The following is a 14013-nucleotide window of genomic DNA, read 5'->3' as shown; positions in this document are numbered from 1 at the left end:
AACATAATAGTGGGAATTGGGTAGCACTGATGGCGAGTGAGCAGGTGGTATACGAGGAATCTAGTTAGCTTGATGTCAACAAGACCATGGGACTTGTTGACATCAAGTATGATATCAAGACACACAGTGATATATCATCAGGGATGATATATCACTGTGTGTCTTGAGGGAATGTTCCAGGGAGTTAACAACAGCTTTAAGGTACATGTTTCACATGAATCTTAGATTAGCCCAGATCCCAAAGGAGTGAGAAGATGGCAAAATTGTTCCACTTCATAAAGGAGGTGATACAACCAAGGCTTCGAATTATAAGCCAATGTGCTTGTCTGAAGTTGTGGTCAAGGTGTTTGAGAAGATAGAGAGGACAAGGATTTGAACTGGGCAGACAGCAGTAGAATTCTCTTTACTGGACAGCATATGTTTGCTAAAGGAAGATCATGTTTTAGCAATCTGCTTACTGATTATAACAAGGTGACAAATACATCAGAAAAGGGGAATGCACATACAGTAGTATATTTAGATAGTGCAAAGACTTTCGACAGATTACCACATGACAAACTAGTAGTTAAATTAGAACAGATGTGGCTGGATAGTAGTTTCTCGAGTTCGAGAGATTGGCTAGGTATCAACAGATGGTGTATGAGGAGTTATATCCTAGAAGAAGAAAGTCACTAGTGGCATGTCCCAGGAATCTGTTTTGGGACCACTGTCATTTAATTTGTATGTAAATGACATCAGAAAGTACAAATATATATAGTTGTTTGCAGATGATGCAAAGTTACGGAGAGTTATGAGAAGTAGAGCAGATGATGTAGCTTTGCAAGGGCACCTTAATAGACTGTCTGAATGGGTGAATGTGTGGGGGACTTCAGTTTAATGTTGCAAAGTGTAAGGTTTTAAAATTTGGGTAGCAAAGATGGGATGCAGAGTATAGGATTGGTGGGAATATTTCAGAGATGAAGGATTTGTGGTGGATAAAGACCTGAAATTTTGTGGACATTTTGCTATGATTGTGAGGATGACACAGCAGATTATCATGCAGAGAACACTGACATGTAGAAGTGAGGATGTTTTGATTCCATTGTACAAGACTTTGATCAGGCCATATATGGATTACTGTGCATTGATTTGGTTGCCAGGCTTTCAAAAGGATGATGAGATATTGGAGAGAGTCCAGAGACAAATGACTAAGTTGGTTTTCTGGTCTCTGGAGTGGAATATGAGGAGAAATTGAGAGAATGCATATTACAGAGCCTAGTGAATTAAAGGAAGAAGGGAGACATGGTTGAGACATATAAGTTGGTAAGGGGTAATTAGCAGATAAGCGTGGATGAGATTTTTCATAGAATATCTGCAGACGGGGGACAACAAGAGGTCATCCCTGGAAGATGTATAAGGTAAGCGTGAGGAATAAATTTTTTGCATGGGTGGTGGGTGATTGGAATGCATTGCATGAGAGCGTAGTGAGTGCAGGGACAGTGGATGCATTTAAGTTAAGATATGATGAGCTGTGCATGTGAGAGTGGGAACTACCACAATGAGTCTCTTGACTCCATATTGATCTGTTGATGATAATATTATTTCCTGTACTGTTTCTTATGAGTGCAATACTGCTGATTGGTGGGAATGTTTCAGAGATGAAGGATTTGTGGGTTGTGGTGGATAGAGACTTGAAATATTGTGGATATTTTGCTAAGATTATGAGGATGACACAGGAAGGAAACTTCATGTTCCAGTGAGTCTTATGCTTTTCAGGAACTCTTTCGAGATCAGTCATTTCACACACACCATCCATCCATATCTTTGAGGGTCTAACCTTCCTCGTTTTCCAGGAACATTAGGTTTCTCTCAATCTTTCGAGAAGTCCTCCTTCCATCCTTTCAACGTGTCCAACATATTCCAGCTTTTTTCTGTCAATATCCTTAAGGGCTTTAAAGTTCTAATCCTTACTAGCAACCATCTATTTGTCCATATTCCACTATATATCCTCAACAGTCTTCTATAGCAGCACATCTCAAAAGCTGTAATCAGACTTCTTTAGGTTCCAAGTAGCACATCCATAAATTGCTGTTGGAAAAACAGCTGCATCCAGAATCAACTCTGTACCTATGGAAATAGATCTATTCTTCCAGATTTTAGATAAGTCTATGACTGTTGGGGGAGAGTTTTAACCATATACAGATAAAGTATAATTTATATACTTTATCAAGTATATAAATTCTCATCACAGACTTCTGCCCCCAAAACAAATAGGTAATCCCATCCCCCCCACCCCATATTGAGTAATGAAAAATTGTCTATAACTATCAGGAAAATAATGAGAGATAGTATAATCATGTCAGTTCAGCAGGAATGCCAATTTTTCATTGCCAAATTTTCTTTGCTAACACTTCATTAACTGAAGATATGGGATTTATGTTTTAGTGAGCCAGGTCTGTTAAGAGAAAAAAGTAATTGAAAATTGTACTTTTTGATCCCATGAAAATTTAGATCATTATACTAATATTATGCAGGTCTTTTTAATAAGACATGTCAGTTATAAACTTACACAGAAGAATGTGTAAGATCTGATAATGAGATTGTAAAATCTTGCCACAGGCACCAGTTGAAGGTTGAAAACTTAAGTGCAAATTGGCAATTTTGCACTTAAGTGTGCAAAATTGCCAATTTGTGGGGCTATTAAACTCTTCGTGTTTAATAGCCCCACCCCTACCATACATGAGGCCCTAAGGCCAATAAGCAAATGTCTGGGCTATAAGCAAAACTAAAATTAAATAAACAAAATAATATTTTACTGTATTTCAACCTACACCTCAAGAGCACAAAAAAAGTATTACAGTATGTATTATATTAACTATCAAGCAACAGATGAAGTACTTCAAATTTAACTTATTGTCCTATGTTAGAAACCCCTCTGATGTTAGATAAAAGTAAGCTTACAGCTGTTAGATTGGAATTCATCTTAAAAATGAGGGTTTCCCCAAATTATTTTGGTACATAGATAGCTATTAAATGATATTCATTAATTAAATTTAACAAAATAACAATTAACACATACACTTATAAAAACTTAACTATAAACATAATACACAAACTTACGGCATTGTCAGTCCAGAGTAGCTTGAAAAAAGAAATAAATTAATAATTTTAGAACATGTTGAAGAGTAACATATATTAAAATATAAGATGTGTTAAATGATATATATCACTATATATCAGCATATAAGATAATATTTGAAGTTAAAAAAAACAAACAAATAAGTGGTTGTCTTGCAATCCAGGAATAAAATGTGCGAAACACTGAAATGTTGCAGAAGGATAAGAATGAAGAAGCTAGGGTTTCAGATGCAAAGTGAAAGTTTTTAATACTTGTGTCTTAACATTTTATTAAAATATGCTCAGCTAATGCCTTTTTGTTCCCATATAGGGAGTAGGCGAGGCCGTTTTTAAGCCCTATCTAACTTTTGGAGACTGAGTGGGCAGTTCAATCTCCATTGGTAGCCAATGAGAGATAGCTGGCCCAAGGCTACCACTAATTAATCAACACGCAGTGAAGAAGGCGGCTAGTAAGTGCCGCCATCTGGTGTCCTGAACCCTAACACAATATATTTAATGTCTGAAAATAGTGTGGGTTCGACGGCCGATTTTCTTGAGTTTCCGGGAGGAAAAACTCGCTAGCCTGTGCCAGAGATCGACTAACTCTGAAACTGGTTGAAAAAAGGCTTAGAAAAAGTTCCTCTAGTTGGCGATTAGATTCGTAGATTCGAACACCTTTCGTCGTACAGTCAAACGCTGTAGAGTGCAAATGGCACTTCTAGTGAGCTATATGGGCTCTTCATTTTGCCACTATATTATGTCAATTAGCATGTTAATATATTAATATATTTTGTATATAAATATCTGTATTTAATAAAGTTTTTCACACAGTAAGCATGCAGTTTTTTATTTATTTATTTTTACATTTAAATCATGGAAACTTACTAGCATGATCACACGAATTACAATATATAAACTGAAGACTGGTATAAACACATTTGTTTGTTTATACCAGAATGATTTGAACCAGAATGAACATGATTTGTGTTTTATATTTGCACACTATACTTACTTATATTCAATGTATATATATATAAAAAAATTAATAGAAAGTAGGAAAAAAATCCTTAGCCCACTCAGGTGAAAATGTACTATAGGTTTACAGAGAAACATTTTGTGAAGGGAGTTTACATAAAAAGTAACTTTACAACGAGTCTGCTTATACATAGAGGCTGTTCACTTCACATCAATTGCTTAGTATCAATATGGGAAGGGTGACTATCCAGGTTCAAGATGCCAAGATAAAATCACTGTAGAAATCATATAACTTCCAGACACAAGTAGGAAAAAGATATATCACCTTAAAGTTACTTCACACTTATGCTTTCCAAACTACTTAAAGTAAACGTAATGGGCAAGAAGCAGTCAGTAATAAGTGTAAAATTTGTTCATCTTATATGGAGAGTATAGTACAAAATAAACATCTTGAAAAATAATTTTGGGAGTCATTTGGAGATAAATTGGAACATTGAAATAACAGTATATACTGGCATATACTGTTACTTATGTTCCAATTTATCTACAACAATATTAAAGAACACTGTAAAAAACACTTTTAACTTGCATCTCACATGAAGTTCTTAATATAAAGTGATAAAACAAATGTCAGTCCTACTGACAAGAAAGTAATGAGCAGATGTTGGCCAAATTATCTTTATTGGCTCACTACTGCTAAAGTATAAATATTTATAGCCAAGAATGCCGATTTGTGTAAGAGACACCAAATTAAAGTAAACCTGATAATCTTTTAAGTCAAAATGCAATGAAAAATTTTGTTTATTTTAATGGTTTTAATTCACAATACAAAAATAATAAGAAAATAATATTTATTTTAACTTATTTGCTGATATTTCACTGGTGTCATACCTAGCATCTTCCAAGCACAAAGAACAGTATATGAAAAGCAATAAAACAAACAACAACAACAAAAAACTTTCAGCTTGTTTTTTTTTTTTTTTTTTCATATTTTCTTTAGGCCAAGAAAGTGAACTGTAAACAAACTCAAGCCTTTTCGATTAGAGCCTTCCAGAATATCTTGACAACCAAAATTCATAAACAAGATACACCTTATGCCCAATTGTAGATAGTAAAAACAGCCTTACATTCAAACCTGCTAAACATTTTGCTAGATTTTTAATCATTTATAAAAAATTCTGTTCGTCTAAAAAAACATAATAAAAGATTTATTTTTAAGAAGTTCAGTTAAACACACATCCTTCCCCCCCCCCAAAAAAAGACATTTGAAGTATTCAAATTTACAATATGTGATAGATATTTCACAGAGAAAGGGAATGTATACAAACAGCTAGATGGGACAACCATGGGCTCCCTGCCCTCTTTAGTTAATTTTTTTATAGAACACTTAGAGAGCAAAACAATCGATACTGACACTCTCAAAACCAAGTTTAGCTTCACTATATTGATAAAGTATTTGCTATATGGCCACACGGTCCAGACACACTGGATAAATTTTTAGTGCATTTAAATAGATAATGCTCTAAAATCCACCTCACAATGGAATCTAATGACTGTCTGCTCTCCTTAATATATTAGTCACACAACTTTCTAATGGTTCATAATATAATTTTTAAATAACAGCTTTACACATGTAACAGAAAACTAAATATAATTCATTACTCTTATATATTTGCCTAAATATGTCATAAGCTTCATTCAAGGTGAAGGCAGAAGAACTGGTAACATTTAAATTCTCAATACAAGAACAATTCTACAGCATATAACATCACATATCAGCTGCAGATGCACAGTAGGAATAAACACTATTAGAGTTCAAAAATGTGAGAATAGATGTATAATTAATTAATTATACATCAATTATACTTCGCCCACCAATTAGAGGTCCCTCGGCACTTCTGTGCATGTCAGAAAAAGGAGAATCCATTCCAATAATAGGGTAATCAATCTGTCTTCTGGGAAGTGTTTGTTTATTATTACAGGTTGGAAAATTTAGCTTATCTTTTATGAACATTGTAGTTTTTAAAGTGTAACTATTTTGCTATATAACAGTTGGAAAAATGTACATAAGAGTATTAACAAAATTAAAAAAGGTATAGCATAAAACAAAAATTTAACTAAGTTTATTTTTAAGAAAGTTTTCTATAAAATAAAAATAATTATACAGAAAAACAGAAATTTTTTCAAATGAACTTAGATATTCTAAACTTACAGTTGAGAGAACTGAGACACTTTAATGTCCTAAAACGATTAATTATTCATGACTTCTTGTGACTCTTTAAACAAATCCATCCAAAAAAAGGTTGGAAAAAAATACCATTATCAAATCCTTTTAATCTTCATAGTCATCTAAATCGGTGTCCGAATCACCATCACTCTTAAACTGATCACCAAAGGTACGCATAATTATTCAATAATTCCGTTTCTGTCCCAATACATATTTTCCAATGAGGTGACATGAAAGCAATATTTCCCCCAGTTTTGAACTGTAATACTTTCAATCGCCTGTTCTGAAAGCTTAAAAAGTTTCGACATGTCAATATCTCCAGTTACGTTGCGATGGCGAATGAAACTTTTCACTTCTGCCCAAACACACTCAATAGTATTAATATCGCAATGATATGGTGGTAGTCTCAAAGCTAGAAATCCATGCTCTTTGAGCATCGTGTCGAATTTAAATAGTTTAGTTGTGGGCGAGTTTCTTTTGACCAAATTAAGCAATTCAATTTTCAGCATATCAGGGGAATGAGAAATATTATTTGCAGAGAGCCAATCCATAAGAACTTGCTTCTTATTAGACCAATTTGGAACTTTGTTTGATCGAATAGAGTGATATGAAGCATTATCAATTATAACAACAGCATTTTTAGGAAGGATTGGAATCAGTTTTTCTTCTGCTCACTTTTTGAAGATCGTAGAATTCATTTGCCTATGGTAATTGGCTTGTATAGTAAGTTTGAATTCAGTAAAAAACCCATTTCTCCACTCGCACACAAAATTATTATGCACCATGAGGCATTTCCGGTTTGTAGCACTCCACATTCTTCTTCTTTAGACTGCCACATTTTCCATAATTTAAATTACTATCAATCCAAGTTTCATCTAGATACACAATCGTTTTTTTTTCCTCCCTGAAAAAAAAATTAATTAATTAAAAAATCCTTATTGCTCTCAAATACTGCGTTCTAGATAAAACAATGTCACTTCGCTCCATGATAAGTTTCCTTTTATTCTGGGACTTTTTAAAACAAAATTCGATTTCATGAAGTATTTTCCTTAAAGAGACTCTAAGAAACTTTTTCCCTAAGAAACTCTCTAAACCTCAACAAATCTGGTTGTGTGTGACTGCCCCAAATTTGGGAGGCTTACATGAGCAGACCTTCAGCCCAATGGCCAAGAACACCTACTTAATCCACTAGAAGGCACCATCAGGACTTTTAGAGAACAATAGCCTCATCTCTTCATTCCCAGTTACTGTGTTGTAGTGCCTACATGCACGTGCCTTTTTTTGTAAGTTCCTTTAGAAGATGCCGAAATATCGGAAATATTTATTAAAGTATAATTTAATTTATATTCTTAACTACGTTTGTTCAATTCCTTAAGTGTTTTAATAATATTTTCCTTAAAGTTTCTCTTTTCCAAGAAAAATTAATTTTTTCTTTGAGCACAGGAATCAATTTCGGAACAGTTGGCACTCTTTTCTCGACCGTAAAATTCGTGAATAGTTCTTCTTATAACGTCCAAATCAAGATCATTCAAAGCTACAGTTTCAATGGTTTTCTTTACTCTGGCGCTTTTTTTAGGAGATTTAAATTTTGGCTTACCTTCACCTTTTGATTCCCTATAAATTCTTTTAACAGTCGACCCTGATATACCCGCAATTGCACGTTTTATGACTTGACAAAAGGGAACAAGGAGATGATGCTTTTTCACAGAATGTCAGCACATTATTCGATATTCTTTTGCAAGAGCTACTGAAACGTTTAACAACAGAACTTGTTGACTGTACTGGATCCATCATACAAATTAATAATAAAAAAATAATGCAAAAAAGCGACAACAAAAATCAAGCTAATGGTAGTACAGCAACAGACAAGAAAGCACGTGATTTCGCATTGGTGACTAATTCGTACATCCTTCATTTCTTTCTCCCCCTTCAGCATGAATCGACTATTTTTGGCAAAATGCCAAGCAGAGATCTACAAATGGTGGGCGAACTATAACAGTTCACTTCCATTCACTTTCTAATAACTTATTCCTAAAGGTTCATTATCTTTTTCTGTTTATAGAAAACCTACATACATTGGAAGATATTTGTGGAATCATTCCATCATCCAGCTCAATAATATGGTATCCTAAAAACACTAACTAACAGATCGGGCTATCAATTCCAGTGATAATGTTCTTACCATTGGACTCACTCACTTGCACCACACCACATTTTTAGCCAATGACTATAATCCCTAAAAAATACTAAACATTCCCTCAAATCATATTTATCACCTGTTGAATGAGGCCACAGCAAAAACATACCATTCCATACAATCAGGATACATTGGAAAACATATCAAGAGTGCTTAATAAATATCAGCTCCTCACCACATTTAAACCATATACCAAACTGGTAACAGTCATCCATTCACCTAAGGACAAACACTATCTCCTTTATCACATCCAGGAGTATCTGAAGTGTCCTGTACTTGTGACTGGCAAACCATGCTATGAACACTCATTCACACAGGATTAGATGGAAAAAAACTAAAGTGCTACACAGAATGTCAAAGTTAAGTCAGAGAGGCTGTTTTTGGAATCAGCAGCAGCAACTTTAAAGCATTCAATTTACCAAGAATCTGGAAGACTTGTTTTAAGATCAAAGTAACATTTGATAACTTTTTTCTCTCTTTATCTAACAATAGATGGTGCCAATTAGGACTTTAGTTTCTTGTGTTGTCCATTACAATTTTCAAATAAGCCCTCATTGTTAATAACTGGTGCTGTTTGCAGACTGTGATAAACTGTTCTTTGCACTATGAAGATAGTGGGTATAAAACCAGTGAAATATCGCATTAGCAAATAAGTTAAATAAATAACTAATAATTATTTTTTATTATTCTCTTGTTTGCGAATTACATCTCCAAATCAAAAAATTAGAATAATGAAAGAAAAATGCGTTGAATGATTTGCAATTCTAATTTATTACATAGAAAATAATTATTACCAAACATGAATTAGAATCATCTAAATCCACATACTTTTACTTTGTAGATTATATAACCAGGTAAACACATAAAAATGTAATATAAATTATAAGAAAACTGATATTTGAAAACAATCACAAAATATTAGAATATTTCAAATTTTTCTGATTAGTTTTGAAGAGAGAATAGAAATAGCATATACTTCAGTAGCTGCAGGACCGACTCGTGTGTGAGGAATCGGTTCCACATGGATTTCAGTTAGTCATTTGTTAAACATGGGTCAAACAAGTAACATATCAGAAGCTAAGAAGTTTTGTATGGTGTCTCTACACAAAGGCCAAACTCGAAAGTTTATAGCTAAGGAATTGAAATGTTCTCTTGAGACAGTATTCAAATAATCGCTGCAATATTTTATTATTATTATTATGCGACACCTCCAGGGAGTCCAAAGACTTATCGAGGGAGGGCACCCACTCTACAACTCTGTCTTCTCGACTCAATCCGCAACTACCATCATCATCATCTACACCAGTGCTTCCCAAACTTATGAATGTAACCCTTGGAAAAATTTAAATATTTCACGGCCCCATCAAAAAAAAAAAAAAAAAAAAAAAAACAGTAATACAGACTTATATTATTATATTTATTGTATTTATATTCAATACAAAACATACACAGCAAATATTATATTTTTTAGCATCTTACATACACATTTGACATGGCACACTTAGTCTTAAAACATTTAAAATTTTTTTCATTATTTCATGCCCCTCTCTCAACGAAACTAAAGGCCCCGAAGGGGGACGCGGCCCACAGTTTGGAAAGCGCTGATCTGCACAACGCCACTTACTGCCCACCACCACTAGTATTTTCACCGACAATCACAAACATCCATGCCCATGGCGGGATTCAAACCTGCAGCCTTTTTGCTGCAGAGTGGATACGCTAACCACTCGGCCAATAGTGGTCGAATGGTAATAACTACATCAAGAAGTGAGAGGAGATTGAAAAATACCATGAAGAAAAACTGCTTCTGAAGTATAGTGTATTTTCAGTAAGAACCAGGTGTGAATGTATCTAAATCTATGACATAGAGGTTATAAATCATATATAACTAAAATGAAGCTGTTTATGTCTTCCAAGCAAAAGGTAGCTATAGTGTAATGGTGTAAGCAAAGACTGCTGTGGGGTCAAGGGGACTGGAAAAAGGTACTTTTTAGTGATGAAAATGTTTTGTGTGTCCCTTGTTTTCTGCTTGGCAAGATGGCAAACACATATCCCCTTGATGAGCATCACAAGCAAGAAGCATTTGATAAAGAATGCATGAAACATTCGGTGAAATTTGCAACCTCCATCATGATATGGGCTTGTATGACTGGTAGGCCGTGTATTGTGTACAAAAGAGAGTCGAGTCCAAAGTGTACCAAGAAATTCTTAAGCACTTTATGTTACTGGCATCAGAAGATTTATGTGATGATGATTTCCTTTTTCAGCAAGATTCAGCTTCTTGTCACACTTCCAAGACTACTAGAGCTCAAAGAAAGGCAAATCAATGTAATTCCTTGGCTGGCAAACCAGATTTAAACCCCACTGAGAATTTGTGGAGAATTATGAAAAAACGTCTTCAAGAAGTTTCCCCAAGAGAGAAAAATGAATTTGTTTCTAATCTGCAGACTGTATGGGCATGTTATAATAAAAAAAAGACTGTGAACTGTTAGTAAATAATATGCCCAATCCTTTATGAATGGTCATAAGAGCTAAGGGGGATATAACAAATTACTAATTATCACATTGTTTCCCTTTGACTGTAATTTTTGTGCATTTATTTTCACATTATTCTAATATTTTGAACCATGTTAAAAATTATTCTAAATTTGTGAATGCTTTCAAATAACAGTTTTCTTATAATTTCTATTACACTTTTATGTGTTTACATGGTTATATAATCTACAAAGTACATGGATTACAACACATTTTCTTTGATTATTCTTATTTGATTCAGAGTTGTAAAATCATTAAAATAAGCAAAACATGAACTGCCAAACCTTTTTACTAGCAATGGATGATGAGGAAAAGAACTAATGAACTATGCCCTTTTGGTAAAAAAAGTTAGGATTAGTATTTTGACTCTCGGCATTAGGCAGGGATGTCCAAGTTGTGAATAAAAGTAAGTTTTTTTTTAATTATTTATATTTTGAGTGTTACTTATCCACAAAAAAGTTGAATCTCTATCTTTATCTTTGTTTAATTACAAAAACTGAAGCAATACCAAGTAGCCAAATTGCTAATCATTTCATTAATTAACACAAGTTTCCTCATAATTTCAATGACTCAGCTTTTGCTTTTATTATGGCCCATCTCCATAGTATGTTGAAAATCAGATTGCTTATAATATCCATACTGGCTTCATTATTATTATTTGACACCTCCAGGGAGTCCAAAGACTCATCAAGGGAGAGTGTGCCAACAGCATCGAACGATTGGTCCCCTTTCAGCTACTAACCGCGCTCAAACTTACTTAACTGAGCCATTAGTAACAGAGGCTCTACCAATCGACCAACCTTTGCCGGATGCAGGCCATGATAATACAATTTAGTACTGCTGTTTAATGAATATCACTTTTCATTCTTGCATTCATATGTGTGTGTGTGTGCACAAGCATAATATTTAATGAATATTACTTTTCATTCTTGCATTCATGTGTGTGTGTGTGCACACAAGCATAATATATGGTTATATATTGATTTCATGATAATAATTTAGGTGATTCAATACTACTACTACTACTACTACCAAATTATTCAAACTTTTGCTTATATTTTTCCAGTGACCAGGAGAGAAAATGCACATTTCTCTCAGAATGTAAAATAAAACGTCATTTGCAGCAAACAATAGTATAACGCTTGTAGCAACTGCAAGCTGTATACTAATTGTTTAACATGTAACAATATACTGAATGTCTGTAGCATCTTCCCAAAGGCACTTGCATCATGCTGTCATCTGTTGCCAATGTTACCATGTCCTGTTCAGTGGGTAACAAGTAGGTCACATTTTTGTTAAATTTCAGATATTATGTGCTTCTCAACTGGCACTTCTGCAAACTTCTTACTTACTGCCACTGTTCAATATTTGTAAGGCTAGAGTTTTTGCTAGTTATTGTTTTAGCAAAAGCCAAAAAATGTGGACAGTAAGGTAAATGTATCATTTTTAATCAAACATTAAAAATTATATTATTTATTTATTTATTTTATATGGGAATCACACTCACAAAAGGTTATAAATCTACTGTACATTCAGTACCATGGCTAGGGTTATATTATCAGAATGCTATCCAACATGGAACATTTTTGAGACTTTATCCATCCAGTGAAGAGGATGTCAGACAACAAAAAGCATTCATTACCTAAAGACTTGTAAACATCTACAATGCTATGAAATTTGTTTACTTTTTCTAATGTGGTTAGGCTCAAGTTCCATGATTAATAATTATATCAAATTCATTTTTACCAAATTTTCATTTTTAGATATTTATAACAATAATTTTATTAGAATTGCATATAAGGTTGCATCATGTAAAAAAAGGCCTACTCCAAATAGATGGGATAAGACACAAGAGGAAGAAGAATATATATTTTATGTTGTTCCCACCTACAAAAGGTTACTTGCAAATCTGTAGTGCATTTTGTACTGTGGGTGGGCTAAGCATATTTTTCCCCCTATTTTTTTTTTTTTAATCAATTTTATATATATTTTTTGGTATTTTTTTTACATGGTCTGGAAACCTACTCTAGAAACCAAACATGAAACTTTTTCAAGCCACTTCAGGCCTCCATTAAGTGGGATGGTAGTGGTGGTGGTCTCACACCAGGCATTAAAATTCATCTCCCCCTTATAAACAATTACAAATATCCATGCCTAGTGCAGTATTTGAACCCACAGCTAGTTTGTTGGAGAGTGGCTATGCTAATCACTCAGCCAACTAGGTCAGCAACAGGTAAAATTGTTGATACATTTAGAATATATCTTCAAGTTGAGGAATCTGTTAGTATCGTCCGGTAATAGTTTAAATTCACAATCCAGGGAGGAGGCTAACTAAAGAATGATAGGGCTTTACGCTTGCACTCTTCATTAGAAGAAAAGGGAAAGACTTACATTTTAATTAGTTCAGACTATAGGAGAATTTCATTATCTGGTTTAATACCACTTATCATATGAGGTATTTAAAATCCTGTTGAATGACTAAGTAAAAGCCTTTCTTTTGCAAAATTTCTTTGCAAGAAATTACATAAAAAAATAATTTTCAATCTGCTGTTGGAAAGTGTGCTTGAGTCTTGTCATTTCTTCTCTTTGAACATGCAGCTTTAAAATATATTCAAATTAAGTGGATATTGAATCCAACATTATTTCTTAGCCAAATAAGAAACTGAAAGATAGAAAATCTATCTAAGAGTTTCATGCCGAATATAGAAAATATAATAGTTTGGCGAGCCCAAGCATAAGCCAACAGGTGGTACATGCTGGGGCATTTCGTAGTAAACGTGGAATAAGCTCCGATCACTGTCCTTAGTATTTTCCCATAATGTAAAACACAACTCCTAGGAGATGTATCCTGTTATATGTTATGGGAGAAGGTCACTACCATAACATGACCTTTTTTGAGGTCTCGTCGGTGAGTAGGTAGACCTAGATGTAAAATACTGAGGTTGCAGTAATACAAAGCTTATTTCTTTACTGTACGAGTCAC

General features: G+C 33.9%; 1 protein-coding gene across 7 annotated transcripts in view; it reads right to left on the bottom strand.

Annotated features, from left to right (window-relative positions):
* Positions 1–14013, bottom strand: part of LOC150104513 (RNA-binding protein 25-like) — a 496362-nt gene that overhangs the window by 61320 nt on the left and 421029 nt on the right. For 6 of the 7 annotated variants that reach the window (XM_090395192.1, XM_090395194.1, XM_090395191.1 and 3 more), the window contains one exon: positions 3100–3120. The exons of the other annotated variant lie outside the window; for it this stretch is intronic. In XM_090395192.1, the coding sequence (XP_090251318.1) occupies positions 3100–3120 (21 nt within the window). The remainder of the gene's footprint in view (positions 1–3099; positions 3121–14013) is intronic. 7 annotated transcript variants of the gene reach the window in all.

This window comes from Typopeltis vanoorti, chromosome 7 (genome assembly GCF_054136105.1).
Source record: "Typopeltis vanoorti isolate ZY-2024b chromosome 7, IOZ_Tvanoo_1.0, whole genome shotgun sequence".
NCBI classification, from domain to species: domain Eukaryota; kingdom Metazoa; phylum Arthropoda; class Arachnida; order Uropygi; family Thelyphonidae; genus Typopeltis; species Typopeltis vanoorti.
This window is presented reverse-complemented; position numbering and strand designations above follow the sequence as displayed.